Here is a 21,641-nt window from a genome sequence, read left to right as displayed (position 1 = left end):
GACTGAGAAACTAGTCAGGATCGAGGGAAAGATGAACGGAGCAAAGTACAGAGAGATCCTTGATGATCTGCTCCAGAGCGCTCAGGACCTCAGACTGGGGCGAAGGTTTACCTTCCAAAAGGACAACAACCCTAAGCTCACAGCCAAGACGGTGAAGACCAAGACAACGCACAAGTAGCTTTGGGACAAGTCTCTGAATGTTCTTGAGTGGCCCAACCAGAGCCCGGACTTGAACCCGATCAAACATCTCTGGAGAGACCTGAAAATAGATGTTCAGCGACACTCCCCATCCAACCTGACAGTGAATCTGCAGAGAAGAATGGGAGAAACTCCCCAAATACAGATGTGCCAAGCTTGTAGTGTCCTACCCAAGAAGACTCAAGGCTGTAATCGCTGCCAAAGGTGCTTCAACAAAGCACTGAGTAAAGGGTCGGAATCGTTTTTTCCTCTCATTAATTTCATCCATTTTAGAATAGTAATAATGTCACAAAATGTGGCAAAAGTAAAGACATCTGAATACTTTCTGAAGGCACTGTAAATCCTTATGGACACGATGACTGATGACACTAAAACAAACCCCAGAACGTCTAGATATGTGTGAGTGAGACCATGCCCCATATAGTCCATGGGGAGGAGAGAGAGACCATGGGTGATTCTCAATATGCATACTACAGTGCTCCACACTCTAGCGCCGAGTGCATTCTCCGAGGACGTTCTTGTGAGGATGAGAGTGTGGAGAACGCATCAAACTTTAAATTTGAGAAGCATGCCCACTCCTCCTACCGTATTACCTCACGCTGCACCTCCCATTCACTGTACCTTCTTCCAGCCAGGACAATGGCAAGAGACAAACCAAGGTATACACAAAGCAAAAGTTATTTCCGAATGATCAGCTAGCCTTTGCCTTGATGACAGCTTTGCACACTTTTGGCATTCTCTCAACCAGCTTCACCTGGAATGCTTTCCCAACAGTCTTGAAGGAGTTCCCACAAGCTGAGCGCTAGTTGGCTTCTTTTCCTTCCCTCTGCGGTCCAACTCATCCATCTCAATTGGGTTGAGGTCGGGTGATTGTGGAGCCCAGGTCATATGATGCAGCACTCCGTCACTCTCCTTCTTGGTCAAATAGCCCTTACACAGCCTGGAGGTGTGTTGGGTCATTGTCCTGTTGAAAAACAAATGATAGTGGGACTAAGCACAAACCAGATGGGATGGCGTATCGCTGCAGAATGCAATGGTAGCCATGCTGGTTAAGTGTGCCTTGAATTCTAAATAAATCACTGACAGTGTCACCAGCAAAGCACCCCCACACGTCCTCCTCCAAGCTTCGTGGTGGGAACCGCACTTGCGGATATCATCCGTTCACCTACTCTGCGTCTCACAAAGACACGGCGGTTTGAACGAAAAATCACACATTTGGATTCATCAGACCAAAAGGACATATTTCCACCTGTCTAATGTCCATTGCTTGTGTTCCTTGGCCCAAGCAAGTCTCTTCTTATTGGTGTTCTTTAGTAGTGGTTTCTTTGCAGCAATTCAACCATGAACGCCTGATTCACGCAATCTCCTCTGAACAGTTGATGTTGAGATGTGTCTGTTATTTGAACTCTGTGAAGCATTTATTTGGACTGCAGTCTGAGGTGCGGTTAACTCTAATGAACTTATCCTCTGCAGCAGAGGTAACTCTGAGTCTTCCATTCCGGTGTCTGTCCTCATGAGATCCAGTTTCATCATCGCACTTGATGGTTTTTGCGACTGCACTTGAAACTTTCAAAGTTCTTGAAATATTCTGGATTGACTGACCAGGTCCTAAAGTAATAATGGACTGTCGTTGGCCTTTGCTTATTTGAGCTGCTAAGGAAAGAAATTCAACAAATTTACATTTAACAAGACAGACCTGTTAATTGAAATGCATTCCAGGTGACTACCTCATTAAGCTGGTTGAGAGAATGCCAAGTGTGGAAAGCTGTCAAAGCAAAGGGTGGCTACTTTGAAGAACCTCAAATATAAAATATATTGTGATTTGTTTAACACTGTTTTGGCTACTACATGATTCCATATGTGTTATTTCATAGTTTTGATGTCTTCACTATTATTCTACAATGTAGAAAATAGTCAAAATAAAGAAAAACCCTGGAATGAGTAGGTGTCCAAACTTTTGACTGGTACTGTATTTCTCTGCACACTTTCCGTTGAAGCAATGCATGCTTCAACATATATGTACAAATGGAGTACGCATTTGAGAAGAGCCCTCCGTGCTCCGTTTTGCACGGTAGTATGTATTTTGAGAAACACCCAGTGTGTACCTCACTGTGAGGACACTCCCACTCTGTCTGCTGTCTCTTTGCTCGTTTTCCTTAATAGGATGTTGGTGGGCGGAGCCGGGAGGGTTGTCAGCGAAATTGGACACACCTGGGCTTGGGTGTGTCCCTCTGGATAAATACACCACTTCCCCATTCATTGAGGAGACTCTCTCCATGCAGACACTGTTAGAGTTTGGTTGTGTAATTTTTGTGGCAGTTTGGTTTGTTTGCTTTGGCACCTTTCAACACCCCTCATTATCACATTTATGCACGCAACCACTCACTTACACTACTGATTACACACGCCATTGTTAATTGTATTTAGTTTACTTCAGTTAATAAATATATTATGTTATTCCTTATCTCCACGTTGTCTCCCTTTTTGTTACGAACTTCGAGCCGGTTCGTGACACTCACCAAAATTGGACAGGAACCAAGCGACCGAGTAATGAATCTGAGACACCTTCATAACCATCTGACCTGATGGTATTCTAAATCAATAGCATCATGTACAAGTTCAAATCCTCAAACCTACAGGAACTGATCACAACACCACTAAAAACAAATGATAATAATACAGAAAAGGCAGAATTCTTGAGGAAGACTAAATAATCCTTGCATACTGTGTTGTTAGAGCCTGTTCGGGGGCTGGGGCAGCCAACACCATTGAATTTAGTCTTGTGCAAGAGAAACCAAAGCCCTTTTGAGTCGCCAATGGATAAATGTAACAAAATAGGTCTATTAAGGGAACTAGAACAGGCCTAATAAAATCTGGGCTTGGTTTCCATTGCTGATGTGTGAGTAGTAGCAAGAGAGACAATTCCAGAGCAGTGAAGGGAAAGTGAAATGCAGCAATGAGAAAAGCCTGAGGACAGAGCGAAGAGGAAGTGGGGGTTGAGGCAGTTTAACAGCTATTCAGTCAGCAGTAGCCAAGTACAGATACTGTAGGGCTCTGCTTTCACTTTGTCACATTCAATCACATAGTCTGGAAGGCTCATAAAAATGATCTTCTACGTCACCAGGGTTACATTGGGTTGAGACAAGTTGATATTTGCTGAGATGCTTTACAGGGTCTGCAATTGTCAACTAGACAGTTACTTTTGGTTGTCCTCTGGACAAAAGGACCGTTGTTAAATTCCTATCCCACAAGTCAAGAAGATCCAGCATATTCTTTGATCTTAAAATGCTTCTTTCAAATAAATATGGCGCTTTAACCATAAGCAATGCAAGATGTGTTTTTCTGTGTATGTATGCATGCACGCACACAGTACAAAAAGAAACGCAACATTTCAAAGATTTTACTGAGTTACAGTTCATAAAAGGAAATCAGTCAATTTAAATAAATGAATTAGGCCCTTATCTATGGATTTCACATGAATGGGAATACAGATATGCATCTGTTGGTCACAGATCTCGTCATGGTACCTCTGTGCATTCAAATTGCCATCGATAAAATGCAATTGTGTTCGTTGTCAGTAGCTTATGCCTGCCCATACCATAACCCCACCGCAGTCGTGTAAAGTACTTAAGTAAAAAATACTTGAAAGTAGTAAACTGGTGAGGAACCAAAAAGGTGACACTTTTTTTTTTGCATTGAAACATGCAAAATAATCCCTTCTAGGGGGAAATGCAGGTTTTAACTAATTAAACTAAAGAATATGATCAGTCTCTGTGTGTAAAATAAGTGATTAATGTGAACCTAATTCACAGCTATAAAACATAAAGAAAGCAATCAAATGTTAATTGTTTTCTAGACTTTACTGCAAATGACACTAAAGTCTTGAGAAAGAACAACACACTAATATTGCAGTTAGCCAAGACAGCCTTTATAATAGAACGCTTGTGACCACACACATCTAAATATTGCACCTGGGGAAAAAACATCTTAAAGTAGAAATAGAATGAAACAAACAGGCATTCCATTTTTGCTCTATTATAGTGGCCACTATAATAGACGTCGATCAAGTGCACAAGGCTACATGTGTGCAAAATAACGTTCACTGAGTAAAACATTAAATAATCCCCCCTCACTCACAAGTGTTACTGTCAAGTTCAAGACAACAAGAACACTATATTTGGGCTACACATTATTACATTGTACACGTTCTTCCTGTGGACATCTGTTTTACTCTACAATGTGTCAGCAGAGCATGATACCCTTTGCTGGCATAATTGAGCTCTTTCAGGCAGAGACTACACCTGGCATACCCCTTTTTATACACTGTATTGAAGAAGTGAGAAAGAGGGCAAGTGTGTGGTGTTCCTTCCACCCCTATAGTGGCATCCAGCTTAAGCCAGGCCCAGCTCCAGCTACACTTGATCCCTGAATCCACTTGTTTTAACAAGCAACGCCTCACTTTCACCTAATTCTCTCATTCCGAAAATTAACCACATACTGTAGAGGGAAAACATTAGTTCACAGATAGTAGTTAGTTCGTTAACATTTCACACAGATTGCCAGGGTCCAGTAAGCAACTAATGTGTTATAACTTAAGGAACGTCAAGGAGTCGTATAACATTACCAGTTAATACTATAGAGGATTGGTTAAGTTACTAAATGTTAACTCATCTGATGTAACATTAACTAGCTAACTTTAGCTGTCTGACTTTATTAGCCAACTAATTTTCACACTATAAACTCAATTATTTGATCAGTTAAGTTGGCTAATGTTGCTCAACATTTCTCTGGCTAGCTAACGGATAATTCGATCCAGCTAGCAAGATACTGAACCATGCTAACAATCCTTGTTCCACCACACTTTCTCCCTCACTTCAAACTTTCCAAATGCCAGTTGTTTTTTCGGTTACAGTTCATGAAGTACGCTTCATCACCTTCTCACCCCAGTCTACGTTGTCAGGCTTCTCACCTACCTCTTCGTTCAGGTGACATTCTGTTTAAGTTAATTGGCAAACTGCCTTTCCACTCTCCACTGTCTTTCCAGAGCGCGCGCTGATGCTGTAACTAGCAAATTGGTTGTCTTTTCTCTTTTCAGTCATGTGCTGCATTCTGTTGTGTGAACGATTGGGTTTGAGCCTTGGATACAGACAGTGTTGCTCCAAACGCATATCACTTGTTCGCATACAGCGAGTAGTCATCCATTGGAGCGTGCCCCTAACTATCCGTAAAAAAATAAAAAGGTGCCGCCTGCTTTGCTGAATATAAGGAACTTGAAATGATTTATACTTTAACTTTATCTTTTGATACGTAAGTATATTTTAGCAATTACATTTACTTTTGATATTTAAGTATATTTAAAACCAAATACTTTTACTCAAGTAGTCTTTTACTAGGTGACTCACTTTTAATTGAGTCATTTTCTATTAAGGTATCTTTACTTTTACTCAAGTATGACAATTGTGTACTTTTTCTACCACTGCCCCAGCGGCACAACTCTGACATCAGCAAACCGCTCGCCCATACAACATACACGTGGGTCTGCGGTTGTGAGGCCGGTTGGACGTACTGCTAAATTCTTTAAAACGATGTTGGAGGCAGCTTATGGTAGAGAAATGAAATAATCTTCCAACGGCTTTGGTGGACATTCCTGCAATTCTATATTTTGTTCAGTGTGATATGCATCATGAAATCTTTGAAACTATGAAGGAGTGACAGTCTAACTGAGTGACTGCAAAGCACACTATTACAGTGATTTTAACTTCTTGTCAATATGGAGACGTTGTTTCCACTTTGGAAAAAATCGTTCCCAAATTAAAACTGCCTCGTACTCTATTCTAGATCGTACAATATGCATATTATTATTACTATTGGATAGAAAACACTCAAGTTTCTAAAACTGTTTGAATTATATCTATGAGTAAAACAGAACTTATTTTGCAGCAAACTTCCAGATAGGAAGTGAAAAATCTGAAAACGATGCTCTGTTCCAGGGCCTGCCTTGAATTGCCTTATATTTATGGGTATGCATGCACTGCATACGCCTTCCACTAGATGTCAACAGGCAGTGGAAGGTGGAATGGGGTGTCTAGCTTGATCTGAGGTCGAACAAGAGTTCTTGGAATGACGTGTCCAGAATTTCCTTTCTCTACCTAGGCGCGGGAAGCACCTCCCTATTGTCTTATGATAAGCGTTCGGTATACACGGCTAATATCTCCGGCTTTGTTTTTATTTGATACATATTAGAAAAACATCATAAAGTAGGTTTTCAACCGAGTTTCATCAGTTTATTCAACGTTTAAAATGGGACTTTGAGTTTTCCGTTCTCTGCGTCGAGAGAAATTGGGAACGTCATCAACATTGGCTAGCCTTGTGGAGCGAATTCGACAGGAGAGAAGGACATTCTAAATGCAAACAACAATTTATTCTGGACAAAGGACTCCTTGTACAAGATTCTGATGGAAGCTCAGCAAAAGTAAGAACAATTTATGATGTTATTTCGTATTTCTGTGGAAAATGTTTAGTCCTATTATTCGCGTTTTTGCGGGCGCTGTCTCGCTATAACGTAAGCTGTTTGTTATGGTAAAGTTATTTTTTTTAAAATCTAACACCGCGGTTGCATTAAGAACTAGTGTATCTTTCATTTGCTGTCCAACATGTATTTTTTAGTAAAGTTTATGATGAGTTCTTTGGTCAGATTAGGTGAGTGTCCAAAATAGCTCCGGACAATTTGGTGAATCGAAGCTACATATTCACAATGTATAACCACGGTTTGCAGCTCTAAATATACACATTTTCGATCAATCCATAAGTGTATTGTATAACCTGATGTTATAAGACTGTCATCTGATGAAGTTGGTCAAGGTTAGTGATTAATTTTATATATTTTGCTGGTTTTTGCGATCGCTACCTTTTGCTGCTAATAAATGCATTTGTGTGTTTGGCTATTGTGGTAAGCTAATATAATGCTATATTGTGTTTTCGCTGTACACTTAAAAATCGGAAATATTGGCTAGATTCACAAGATGTTTATCTTTCATTTGCTGTACACCATGTATTTTTCATAAATGTTTTATGATGAGTATTTAGGTATTTCACGTTAATCTCTAATTATTCTGGCTGCTTTGGTGATATTTTTGATGGTAGCTGCAATGTAAAACTATGATTTATACCTCAAATATGCACATTTTCGAACAAAACATAAATTTATTGTATAACATGTTAAGACTGTCATCTGATGAAGTTGTTTCTTGGTTAGTGACTAATTATATCTCTATTTGGTCGGTTTTGTGATAGCTACCTATGCGGTAGAAAAATTGTGAAAATATGCAGTTGAGTCTTTTGCTATTGTGGTTAGCTAATAGAAAGCGTTTGCTGTAAAACATTCTAAAAATCGGAAATGATGGCTGGATTCACAAGATGTTTATCTTTCATTTGCTGTATTGGACTTGTGATTTCATGAAAATTATATTATATGATATCCCTGTCGCGTTAGGCTAGGCTATGCTAGTTAGCTTTTTTGATGAGGATGCTCCCGGATCCGGGATGATAGCAATGAAAGGTTAACTGATGCTAGATGATGGTTACTTACCAGTCTAGTGTTGACCACAGGGAAGACGAGGGCCAGTAAAGCACCGTTCAGCATATGGACCTGAAGCCTGTTGACAGAAAGAGCACACATCAGAAAATGTTTTGCATGTCAGCAAAAGTCTAAGATACATAACATTTAAAATACAGCTGGTCTGATGCAAAAAGCAGCATCATATGATGCTAAATACATTATACTGGCTGTATTTCTGTATTTTTAAAGTTAGCTATTTAGAAAACCTAATTGCTGACATCCAAAACATGTTGGGACTAAATCAACAATGGACTAAAGAAACAAATACCAAAAGATGGTTTGAAAAACTCCACTCCAAGTTTGCTTAAGTTTGATGAAGATTGATGCATATGGCTTGCAGCCATACCATACCATCTGCACTTGTCAGCGTCACAGTGCTAATAGAAACATGTGCTACACCGGTTTAACACCGGACTGGCGGTTTAATGCAATGACCTTGCATTTGATTGCTGACCATCTTCAGCACGACATATGTGACATGCCATATTCCTGAAGATTGTGTTACATCACATTCCCTTTCCTCATGGAACTGTAATTAGCCTACATGCCAAATCAAATTGTATTTATTTATTTTTCTTCACCTTTATTTAACCCTGTAGGCCAGTGGAGAACAAGTTCTCATTTACAACTGCGATTTGTCACATGCGCCGAATACCACAGGTTTAGACCTTACCGTGAAATGCTTACTTACAAGCCCCTAGCCAACAACGCAATTTTAAGAAAGTAGAAAATATTAACGAAATAAACTTAAGTAAAAAATAAAAAACGAACACAATAAAATAACAATAACTTGTGTAACTGGAGTCGTACAATTTTTTGGGCCTTCCTTTGACACTGCCTAGTATATATGTCCTGAATGTCAGGAAGCTTGGCCCCAGTGATGTACTAAGCAATACTCCCTACTCTCTGTAGCGCCTTACGGTCAGATGCCGAGCAGTTCCCATTCCAGGCGGTGATGCAACCAGTCAGGATGCTCGATGGTGCAGCTGTATAACTTTGAGGATCTGGAGACCCATGCCAAATCTTTTCAGTCTCCTGAGGGGGAAAAGGCATTGTCGTGCCCTCTTCACGACCTTCTTGATGTGTTTGGACCATGGATAGTTCGTTGGTGATGTGATCACCAAGGAACTTGAAAACTCTCAACACGCTCCACTACAGCCCCGTCGATGTGAATGGGGGCCATGTTCAGCCCTCCTTTTCCTATAGTTCATGATCATCTTTTGTTCTATGCAGACTCGTTCAGCTACATTTCAATTATCTTCTGACTGCGTGGCAGAAGGACAAAGCAGGGCCCTGATTGAAACAGGGAGGGTTGTGGAGGTCACCATGGCTGAGCTCCAGCCCCAGTCTTCCTAATGAGAGTAGAGGCCAGAACAGGGCCCAGGTGTCCTGCAGTGATCCCCACTGTGGGTTTCCTCCCCCTGCTATAAGACCCTAACAGAGCATGACATTTGAAACCAGTGCCATGCAAATGTAGTTTCATCATCTGGACGTCAGGCTGAGGTTCCTTCTCAGGATATTTGATAATCATAGCTGAGGTGTGTAATGTTGCAAATAAGTGTTTTATTTTGCACAGAACATAAGTGGACTCTCATTATTGAAGCTCATGTTGAAAAAAAAAGCTGCCATCATAGGAATCTCATGTTACAGTGTTTTGGCTTCCCCCTCTATGTTAGCTAGGCTAGGGGTTAGGTTTTTGGGTTCAGGGAAGAGTTAGCTGACATGAAAATTAATTAATTACATACTATGCTGTTACCTAAATAATTGTCCTTTGTTATATGCTAGTATGTTTTACTGACACAAACTTGTCTTGTGTGACGTAGTAAAAAATCTGAGCGTACAGATTTATGAGTCGTTTGGGTGCCACCGCAATATGTGACGACCTGTGTTTACAATTGGCAGGAATTTAGCTACAGTATGTGGGAATTGCAGGGAGGAACAGAGAATGGTGGCGATATCAGCTATCTAAATTACTTTCTACAACTCCGTTCCCCGGCCCCGTTTCTGCACATCTGCTAACTGTCACAGATAAGAGGATGTACTTTCTATAAAAAGGAGAGAGACAGCTCTGTCCGTTGGCCTCCAAACTATTTGAGTGATTGATGAATTGCAACATTTTTGCAAATCTTATAATAAAGTTGCTGTTTGAACAATCTACAATCTCTCCCCTTTTGGTTAGAATTTCCACCACACATGCTACGTAGTTGCAAAGTAGCTAAAAAGTACTGAGTAGTTGCAAAATAGAAAGTAGTTGAAAAGTTGCTAATTAGCTAAAATTGTCCGTGATGAGATTCGAACACGCAACCTTTGGGTTGCTAGACATTCACGTTATACACACACCCGTACTGAAGTAATCTTCACTCTTACGTAACCATACCAAGCATAACATACTAATGTAGGTGTCTCAGATTAGAAGTAACATAGTAAACGTTAGTCTGTAAGACTAGTTAAGGTGGGGTTGAGATTTCATGACAGTGGGAGTGTGTAGAATGGAGGTACTCACCTAAAGATGACCATGGCTGTTTTACATGGCGGACAGGCCAGCAGGAAGATCTGTGAAAAAATAACGCTCGTCAATGTTTTACTGATCTGGTGTTAAAAACTCCAAACCTTGTCATCTACATGTTGCTGTAGAGCATACTGGATATGCTGTTATGTTACATGAGTTATAAAAGCTGCTTCCAAAATGGTCATAGAATGACTTCAGTGACACCCAACATCTACAGGGGGAAGAAAAAAATATATATATATATAATCTGAGCTGTTCTTGCCATAATATGTACTTGGTCTTTTACCAAATAGGGCTATCTTCAGTATACCACCCCTACCTTGTCACAACAACTGATTGGCTCAAACGCATTAAGGAAAGAATTTCCACAAATTAATGTTTAACAAGGCACACCTGTTAATTGAGATGCATTCCAGGTGACTACCTCATGAAGTGCTGGATGAGAGAATGCCAAGAGTGTGCAAAGCTGTCAAGAAGGCAAAGGGTGGCTACTTTGAAGAATCTCAAATATAAAAAACATTTTGATTTGTTTAACACTTTTTTGGTTACTGCATGATTTCATATGTGTAATATCATAGTTTTGATGTCTTCAATATTATTCTACAATGTAGAAAATAGTATATATATAAAAAAAAGAGAGAAAAACCCTGGAATGAGTAGGTGTCCAAACCTTAGACTGGTACTATATATATACCAGTCTAAGGTTTGGACAGCCTCATCCGTTTGTGACAGGTGTATAAAATTGAGCACACAGACATGTAATCTCCATAGACAAACATTGGTAGTAGAATGGCCTTACTGAAGAGCTCAATGACTTTTAACATGGCACTGTCATATGATGCTACTTTTCCAACAAGTCAGTTTGTCAAATTTCTGTCCTGCTAGAGCTTCCCCAATCAACTGTAAGGGCTGTTATTGTGAAGTGGAAATGTCTAGGAGTAACCACGGCTTAGCCGTGAAGTGGTTGACCACACAAGCGCACAGAGCAGGACCGCTGAAGCACGCAGCACGTAAAACTCATCTGTCCTAAGTTGCAATACTCACTACAGAGTTCCAAACTGCCTCTGGAAACAACGTCAGCACAATAACTGTTCATCCGAAGCTTAATAAAATGGGTTTCCATGGACGAGCAGCCGCACACAAGCTTAAGACCACCATGTGCAATGTGAAGCGTCGGCTGGAGTGGTGTGAAGCTCGCCGCCATTGTCATAAATCACGCTTCACCATCTGGCAGTCCGACGGATGAATCTGGGTTTGGCGGATGCCAGGAGAATGCTACCTGCCTCATACATAGTGCCAACTGTAATGTTTGGTGGAGGAGGAATAATTGTCTGGGGCTGTTTTTCATGGTTCGGGCTGGACCCCTTAACACAACAGCATAAAATTACATTCTAGACGATTCTGTGCTTCCAACTGCCCCCATGCACAAAGCGAGGTCCATACAGAAATAGTTTGTTGAGATCAGTATGAAAGAAAATGACTGGCCTGCACAGAGCCCTGAGCTCAACCCTATTGAACACCTTTGGGATGAATTGGAACGCCAACTGCGAGCCAGGAAGCGAGTCCCCGCAGCAATGTTCCAACATCTAAAGGAAAGCCTTCCCAGAAGAGTGCAGGCTGTTATCGCAGCAAAGGGGGTACCAATTCCATATTAACACCCATGCTTTTGAAATTAGATGTTTGACGAGCAGGTGTCTACATACTTTTGGTCATGTAGTGTGTGTACTGGCTTCCTTCATGAGATGCTTTTTGTCCAACTCTAATCATTACAATATCAAATAAGTCAGGGAAGTTCTTACGTGACTTATAGTCAAAAAAACATGAACACAGACTTCCAAGCAAAAGATACTTCAACCATTTACGTCACAGTAACTCGGCATTAAGATTGTTTTTGCACCCATTCAAACATGAGTCATTTAACCTGTAACCCGAGACTATAGAATTACACGTAGAACTGACTTATACGACCTCTGTCTGAGATCTGCAGTACTGTCCTGTCTCAATCTGTTGATCGCAGGTTGACTGAGGAAGACGAGGAGCCTATTGAAGGCCAGGCTGCCACTAGTGAACTAGTCCTACATGGAGAGGAAAGACCCTGCATATTGTAACCCTAGTTTTGTTTTATTTTCCTCCAGTGAAACGAAGTGGGCAGATGAGGACCATCTGTCCTTAAACACATTTGCTGACAGAGCCAGAGTAGGAGCAGGCTAATAACAGCCTGTGGGCTGAGGAGGAGGAGGAGCAGGAGGATCTCTCCCAGCCAGTTTGTCAGCAGGAATACGATCCCACGTGACATGAGACACAAGTTGAACAGGACCTGATTTGGAATGTTAAGTAATGGGATGACATCAGCACCTCCTTCCACTCTGCTCCATTCTAATGTGTTGTAAGTAGGCTGAGACAACCACAAGAAAAACAGCATCTATCCACCGCCTCCCACTAGGGCTGGGCGGTATCCTGTATTTTACAATATACTGATATTGATGCACGAACCGGTTCTGGTTTTTACGTTACATTCTATAACGTTATTTTGAATAATAATACCAGTGATGATGTAGACATAAATCAGTAGGTTGTTTGTGCAACAGTATCTTCTAAATGAAAGAGGAATACGTGAAGCATGAATATATTAGCTACATGAAGTAGCTAAGAGAAGACATTCAATGTAGCCAAAGATGATAGGGTCCCCTAAAAAACACAACACCTTGGTTCCTACCCTGTCACAACAAAAACTATTGCCATTTTCATGCATTGTCATGTCAAATATCACCTTATTCAAAGTGCCCACTATTATATCCTAACTATAGAATTAGAATAATCATTATATGTACATGATTCCAACAGTTCAACCAAGTGTTGAGCTCTAAATCGCAAGTCAAATCCCAATTGCAAAATTTTGTTAAAAATAAGGCCTAGTTTGCTGGCCCATATCATGCAGCCCCGCATGGCATAAAATACCAACAAATACCGTCAAAATGTTTTAAAATACTGTGATATGATATTTCCGCCATATCGCCCAGCCCTAGCTCCCATGTGTAATGGCTGCAGAATTGATTTTAATTGCTTCACCTCAGAGTGAGAATGATAGATAAAGTGAACACTTAAACCCTTCTAAACTGCAATTCACTGCATAGGCTACTAACTCAAAGTAGATGCCCTCTAAAATATTTTTCACTCCCTGAAGCATTTCAAAAACACAACCAGACAAACACTTCCTGTGGCAGAGAGGTGGACACTGGGCAGGCAACTCTGTGGCTGGAGCAGGATGAGTGTGTAAAGCGGCCTATCCTTCCTGAGGGACAAAACTTCTTCCTGTCTGACTGTGGAGCAGTGAGGAGCATGGGAGCACAGGGTTCAGGGGGCGAGCTCTGGCCTTGACAGAACAAGATAACCATGAGAATGACACATCTGCCTGAATGACACAATGTCCTCTGAGCATTACAAAAACAGAAACACTACTAGCAGTCTAGCACAACACTCACTAATATGAAGTAGGGTTTAATATTTTCCCGGTATTTTACAAATGTTCCAAGCCGATAATAAATCATTTCTCCCCTAGATAACCCGGTATTTCAGGCAAAAAAACAGAAGTGTCATTCAAAAGCATATAAATAGGCCTATGTCTGGATTTGATTAGAGCTTTGATCAAAAATTCAAGTCACAATGTTACAAGTATAGGCTAACAAAAAATATAATAAGGCCTATTTGTGTAATTAGTAGGCTGATGCATATACACACACCTTTCCTAATATTTCCCCTAATGTTATTAGACTACCTCCTCTATTGTTGCTTCATTCCTTCCTCGCTTTCAACAGTTAAATTAAATACGTTTAGTTGTCCTTGTCTTGATCATTCTCATGACATCGTTGAATAATATAAAACTAGAATTAGATGCAGAAGGCTTTCACTTCTCTTCACGAAGATTGAATGGTTACGGGTCTGAATAAATACCTGCTATAGCCTACCACCATCGCACGTTCGCTCTTCTTTCAAACTAGATGTGAGTTTTATTGGCTGCTGTATTTAACATTCAGGCAAACAAAAGCTTGAGTCTCTCTTCGAATAGTCTATAAGTAATGCAAAAAAATAATGTCCAGCAAGCTATTCTAGTCTAGCTTTTCCGGCATGGGACTCCAAGAGCTAAGGATCAGTTTGTAAGGAGAGAGGCCAGCGGCGCAAAGGCGCGTGCATATTGAGCAAGAGAAAGAGGCTTTAAGTTAAAAGCTTATTATGCATAACCAATCATTAATTAGCTAAATATAACACTAAAACTGCATTGAATGTATTACCTGAAAGAGGTAGGCTAGGACGTAAACTACTGTTCAAAAGGTTGGGGTCACTTAGAAATTCCTGTTTTTGAAAGAAAATAAAATTGTTTGTCCATTAAAATAACATCAAATTGATCAGAAATACAGTGTAGACATTGTTAATATTGTAAATGACTATTGCAGCTGGAAATGGCAGATTTTTTATGGAATATCTACATAGGCGTACAAGGGCCCATTATCAGCAACCATCACTCCTGTGTTGCAATGGCACGTTGTGTTAGCTAATCCAAGTTTATCATTTTAAAAAGGCTAATTGATCATTAGAAAACCCTTTTGCAAATATGTTAGTACAGCTGAAAACTGTTGTTCTGATTAAAGAAGCAATAAAACGGGCCTTCTTTAGAATAGTTGAGTATCTGGAGCATCAGCATTTGTGGGTTTGATTACAGGCTCAAAATGGCCTGAAACAAATATCTTTCTTCTGAACCTCGTCAGTCTATTCTTGTTTTGAGAAATGAAGGCTATTCCATGCGAGAAATTGCCAAGAAACTGAAGATCTCGTACAACGTTGTATACTACTCCCTTCACAGAACAGTGCAAATTGTCTCTAACCAGAATAGGAGTGGGAAGCCCCGGTGCACAACTGAGCAAGAGGACAAGTACATTAGTGTCTAGCTTGAGAAACAGATGCCTCACAAGTCCTCAACTGGCAGCTTCATTAAATAGTACCCGCAAAACCCCAGTCTCAACGTCAAACATTGAAGAGGCGACTCCGGGATGCAGGCCTTCTAGGCAGTTGCAAAGAAAAAGCCATCTCAGACTGGCCAATAAATATAAAGAATTAAGATGGGAAAAAGAACACAGACATTGGAAGATTGGGAAAAAAAGTGTTATGGACAGACAAATCTAAGTTTGAGGTGTTCGGATCACAAAGAACATTTGTGAGACGCAGAAAAAAAGATGCTGGAGGAGTGCTTTACGCCATCTGTCAAGCATGGTGGAGGGAATGTGATGGTCTGGGGGTGCTTTAGTGGTGGTAAAGTGGAAGACTTGTACAGGGTAAAAGGGATCTGAAGAAGGAAGGCTATCATTCCAGTTTGCAACGCCATGCCATACCCTGTGGACGGCGCTTAATTGGAGCCAATTTCCTCCCACAACAGGACAATGACCCGAAGCACAGCTCCAAATTATGCAAGAACTATTTAGGGAAGAAGCAGTCAGCTGGTATTCTGTCTATAACGGAGCGGCCAACACAGTCACCGGATCTCAAACCTATTGAGCTGTTGTGGGAGCAGCTTGACCGTATGGTACGTAAGAAGTGCCCATCAAGCCAATCCAACTTGTGGGAGGTGCTTCAGGAAGCATGGGGTGAAATCTCTTCAGATTACCTCAACAAATTGATAACTAGAATGCCAAAGTTCTGCAAGGCTGTAATTGCTGCAAATGGAGGATTCTTTGACAAAAGCAAAGTTTGAAGGACATTATTTACAACCTGGTCAACAACTTGACTATATTTCCTAGTCATTTCATGCATGCATGTATGTGTATATACATGCACATGTATATACATAGAGAACTTGATTATCTATTTTGGATGCAATTTGAATGGAGTTGATGTGGAGAGAAAGACAGAATTTGCAAGTGCACAGATTTAAAGCAATACTATTCGAGTGATAGGCTGTTTTAAAACTCTGCAGCTGCAATAAAAAATGTGTTGTATTCACTATTTAAAAAATAAGGTGACCTCAAAGCCAGATGGAGATGGGTAAATTAGACACGCATTCAGTCTTTATATTAATGTAGCACAGACAATGCTGCAGAAAATGTAGGCCTACCTGTCACAAGAAAAAAAGTTTCCATGAGATAGATGACAGGTCTACATCATTGTGGACTGCGCTCCATACTGAGATGGGCCGTCTTTCCCCACACTGAGCGATGATGATTCATCATGCAGAGGTCATAGTGAAGCCACATTTAGACATAGCATATAATTTAACAGTTCCCTTTCAAGCCATGCTGTTCAGTCATTTATCCCGGGAAAAGGGAGAAGTTTTGGGCGGTAAATTGCCATTAAACCCTAATATGAAGGCACGCTCACACAAGTGCAATGACAAATATTTGCAAACTGGTAATATAATATTCATATGACCTTTTCTTTTAGGCTCCATCATTGAGCTTTTTTTGTAATTTAAATTAGAGAACGACCGATATTGGCATTTTCTAGTTTTTAGGCCCTACTCTATTAGCTTCGCAAATAGTCCCTCTACATAGCAAAACTGATGCTATGCCAGCCGCCACTCGCCGCCTGAGCCACGAGCACTGCACAATGCAGAGGAATGTTTAGCTGGGAAAAATCACAAGCTAGGTCATTCTCCAACATAAAAGTGCCGTATTGAGAAATTTATGAATTTACAGTGACCAAAAATCAATCTCCTGTTGCAACTATTAGTTTAATTAACTAATATTAAGGCTTGTGAAGACGTGCCCGACATGCATGCATTAAGCTAGCTAAGCAGATAGCTATGTGACCTGTTTGCAAAGATTCCGATAACCAACCCTTTCATCTGTGGTGTTAGCTAGCTAGCTGTATTAGCTACTATGCTAGCTGGCAGGCTATATAAACATGGTGCTAAGATATCAGATAGGAGCTAACAGCTAACGTAGATAGCTAACATTAGCAGGTTATCATTTTGAAAATGCACCATTTTCAGCAATGAGCCATCTGACTTGCGGTGTAACCACCGAGTTTCTAAACCTCTTTGGTGTAACGTAAGCTATGTACTGATCTGATCAGCTGCAACCGTGTCCATACAGTAAATTGACAGTTGATAGTCGGGTTCGATGATTGTCGTAACAAGGAAAGGAGGAAGCGTTTTAAAATGCCTAAATAAAATGGTTGGCAATAGGTTTAGCTACCTAAAAATCTACCTGCATGTTTATAGACCAAGAAAGCTGTAGAGCAGCGTGTGTGTGTGCATTCTTACTTCTCAAACTACGGGCAGATTTGAGTCAGACAGAATGTGCATTGTCGCTTCATTTTTTTTCCTACTCTTGCTGTCGTTGTTATATTACACACATTCATGGCTTGGTAGCATATGTCATCGCCATTCAGCTAGTTATCGTAGTAGCAATAAACCGCAGCTAGCAAGTAATATGAGCCACGGAGAGACATTTGAAAGGGAGTGGAGTTACAGCCTCGCTCTATCCAATCGTAGCAGTTGGATCAAGTTACAACCTGCCAATTTCTTGACAGATAGCTGAACTAGCCAACGGAGTAGTTATGAATTTTGTCCTGGCAGCTGAGTTGTTTAGAGATGCGTCCTGACAGCTGAAAAAAAAAGACTATATATAGTAGTTTCATAAGCATCCGTCATCACAAATTACTTTAGGTTGGACCATATGCATTGAATATACAGTCGAAGTCGGAAGTTTAAAAACACTTAAGGTTGGAGTCATTAAAACTTGTTTTTCAACCAATCCACAAATTTCTTGTTAACAAACTATAGTTTTGGTAAGTCGGTTAGGACAACTACTTTGTGCATGACAAGTCATTTTTCCAACAATTGTTTGCAGACAGATAATTGACAATGAGTCAATTGGAGGTGTACCTGTGGAAGTATTTCAAGGCCTACCTTCAAACTCCGTGCCTCTTTGCATGACATCATGGGAAAATCAAAAGAAATCAGCCAAGACCTCAGGAAGAAAAATTGTCCACCTCCACAAGTCTGGTTCATCACTGGGAGCAAATTCCACACGCCTGAAGGTACCCCGTTCATCTGTACAAACAATTGTACGCAAGTATAAACACCATGGGACCATGCAGCCATCATACCGCTCAGGAAGCAGACGGGTTCTGTCTCCTAGAGATGAACATACTTGTGTGAAAAGTGCAAATCAATCCCAGAACAACAGCAAAGGACCTTGTGAAGATGCTGGAGGAAACAGGTACAAAAGTATCTATATCCACAGTAAAACAAGTCCTATATCGACATAACCTGAAAGGCCGCTCCGCAAGGAAGAAGACACTGCTCCAAAACTGCCATAAAAAAGCCAGACTACGGTTTGCAACTGCACATGGGGACAAAGATCGTACTTTTTGGAGAATTGTCCTCTGGTCTGATGAAACAAAAATTAGAACTGTTTGGCCATAATGACCATTGTTATGTTTGAAGGAAAAAGGGGGATGCTTGCAAGCCGAAGAACACCATCCCAAACGTGAAGCATGGCGGTGGCAGCATCATGTTGTGGGGGTGCTTTGATGCAGGAGGGACTGGTGAAGTTCACAAAATAGATGGCTTCATCAGAAGGAAAATTCTGTGGATATATTGAAGCAACATCAAGACATCAGTCAGGAAGTTAAAGCTTGGTCGCAAATGGGTCTTCCAAATGGACAATGACTCCAAGCATACTTCCAAAGTTGTGGCAAAATTACTTAAGGACAACAAAGTCAAGGAATTGGAGTGGCCATCACAAAGCCCTGACCTCAATCCTATTGAAAATTTTTGGGCAGAACTGAAAAAGCGTGTGCGAGCAAGGAGGCCTACAAACCTGACTCAGTTACACCAGCTCTGTCAGGAGGAATGGGCCAAAATTCACCCAACTTATTGTGGGAGCTTGAGGAAGGCTACCCGAAACATTTGACCCAAGTTAAACAATTGAAAGGCAATGCTACCATATATTAATTGAGTGTATGTAAACTTCTGACCCACTGGGAATGTGATGAAATAAATAAAAGCTTAAATAAATCATTCTCTCTACTATTATTTGATATTCTTAAAATAAAGTGGTGATCCTAACTGACCTAAGACATACATTTTTACTAGGATTAAATGTCAGGAACTGTGAAAAACTGAGTTTAAATGTATTTGGCTAGGGTGTATGTAAACGTACGACTAACAGTGTTATTTTATATTCTCAAACTAACAGCAGTGCCTAAATGATGTCCTTCTATACAGATGTGGCATGCTTCTATGCAAATATTGTTGCTCAGTAGGCTAATATCAAACCAAATGTTATTTGTCACATGCGCCAAATACAACAGGTCCTTAGCTTAGTGATGAGCTTTAGAGGGCAATATGGCATTGAACGCTGAGCTGTAGTCAATGAAGAGCATTCTCACGTAGGTGTTCCTTTTGTCCAGGTGGGAAAGGGCAGTGTAGAGTGCAATAGAGATTGCATCATCTGTGGATCTGTTGAGGCGGTATGCAAATTGGAGTGGGTCTAGGGTTTCTGGGATAATGGTGTTGATGTGAGCCATGACCAGCCTTGCAAAGCCCGTCATGGCTACAGATGTTAGTGCTACGGGGCGGTAGTCATTTAGGCAGGTTACCTTAGTGTTCTTGAGCACAGGGACTATGGTGGTCTGCTTGAAACATGTTGGTATTAATTTTTTATATCTTTATTTTCTTCACCTTTATTTAACCAGGTAGGCTAGTTGAGAACAAGTTCTCATTTACAACTGCGACCTGGCCAAGATAAAGCATAGTAGTGTGAACAGACAACACAGAGTTACACATGGAGTAAACAATAAACAAGTCAATAACACAGTAGGGGGGGAAAATGAGTCTATATACATTGTGTGCAAAAGGCATGAGGAGGTAGGCAATAGATAGGCCATAGGAGCGAATAATTACAATTTAGCAGATTAACACTGGAGTGATAAATCATCAGATTTAGACTTGCCAATTGGTCAGTGAATGCTCGGAGTACAGGTCCAGGTAATTTGTCTGGCCCTGCGGCCTTGTGAATGTTGACCTGTTTAAAAGAAGGTCTTACTCACGTCGGCTATGGAGAGCGTGATCACACAGTCGTCTGGAACAGCTGGTGCATGCTTCAGTGTTGCTTGCCTCGAAGCGCGCATAGAAGTCATTTAGCTCGACTGGTAGGCTCCTGACACTGGGCAGCTCGCAGCTGTACTTCCCTTTGTAGTCCGTAATAGTTTGCAAGCCCTTTCACATTTGACGAGCGTCGGAGCCGGTGTAGTAGGATTCAATCTTAGTCCTATATTGATGCTTTGCCTGTTTGATGGTTCATCTGAGGGCATAGCGGGATTTCCAATAAGCTTCCGGGTTAGAGTTCCTCTCCTTGAAAGCGGCAGCTCTACCCTTTAGCTCAGTGCGGATGTTGCCTGTAATCCATGGCTTCTAGTTGGGGTATGTACGTACGGTCACTGTGGGGAAGACTTCGTCGATGCAATTATTGATGAAGCCAGTGACTGTTGTGGTGTACTCCGCAATGCCATTGGAAGAATCCCGGAACATATTCAAGTCTCTGCTAGCAAAACAATCCTGTTGCTTAGCATCTGCGTCATCTGACCACTTCCGTATTGAGCGAGTCACTGGTACTTCCTGTTGTAGTTTTTGCTTGTAAGCAGGAAATCAGCAGGATAGAGTTATGGTTCGATTTGCCAAAAGGAGGACGAGGGAGAGCTTTGTACGTGTCTCTGTGTGTGGAGTAAAGGTGGTATAGAGTTGTTTCCCCCCCTCTGGTTGCACATGTGACATGCTGGTAGAAATTAGGTAAAACGGATTTAAGATTCCCAGCATTAATGTCCCCGGCCACTAGGAGCGGCATCTCTGGATGAGCATTTTCTTTGCTTATGGCCTTACACAGCTTGTTGAGTGCGGTCTTAGTGCCAGCATTGGTTTGTGGTGGTAAATAGACAGCTACGGAAAATATAAAAACTCTTGGTAAATAGTGTGGTCTACAGCTTATCATGAGATACTCTACCTCAGGCAAGCAAAACCCCAAGACTTAATATGACATTTCTTGCACCAGCTGTTATTGAGAAATAGACAGACCGCCACCTCTTGTCTAATTGGAGGCAGCTGTTCTATCTGCCGATGCACGGAAAACCCAGCCAGCTGTATGTTATCCATGTTGCCGTTCAGCCACAACTCGGTGAAACATAAGATATTAGTTTTGAATGTCCCATTGGTAGGATAGTCTTGAACGGAGCTCATCCATTTTGTTATCCAATGATTGCACGTTGGCTAATAGGACTGATAGTAGAGGCAGATTACCCACTCGCTGTCGGATCCTTACAAGG

At 41.0% G+C, this 21,641-nt stretch overlaps 1 protein-coding gene across 1 annotated transcript in view; it reads right to left on the bottom strand.

Annotated features, from left to right (window-relative positions):
- LOC129868881 (transmembrane protein 164-like) overlaps positions 1-21,641 on the bottom strand; it is a 48,951-nt gene that overhangs the window by 14,666 nt on the left and 12,644 nt on the right. Inside the window, exons 2-3 of the mRNA XM_055943203.1 lie at positions 10,320-10,369; positions 7,787-7,853 (exon numbers count right to left, since the gene is read on the bottom strand). Of these exons, the coding sequence (XP_055799178.1) occupies positions 7,787-7,853; positions 10,320-10,369 (117 nt within the window). The remainder of the gene's footprint in view (positions 1-7,786; positions 7,854-10,319; positions 10,370-21,641) is intronic.

The sequence above is a fragment of the Salvelinus fontinalis genome, chromosome 13 (genome assembly GCF_029448725.1).
Source record: "Salvelinus fontinalis isolate EN_2023a chromosome 13, ASM2944872v1, whole genome shotgun sequence".
Classification (NCBI taxonomy): domain Eukaryota; kingdom Metazoa; phylum Chordata; class Actinopteri; order Salmoniformes; family Salmonidae; genus Salvelinus; species Salvelinus fontinalis.
This window is presented reverse-complemented; position numbering and strand designations above follow the sequence as displayed.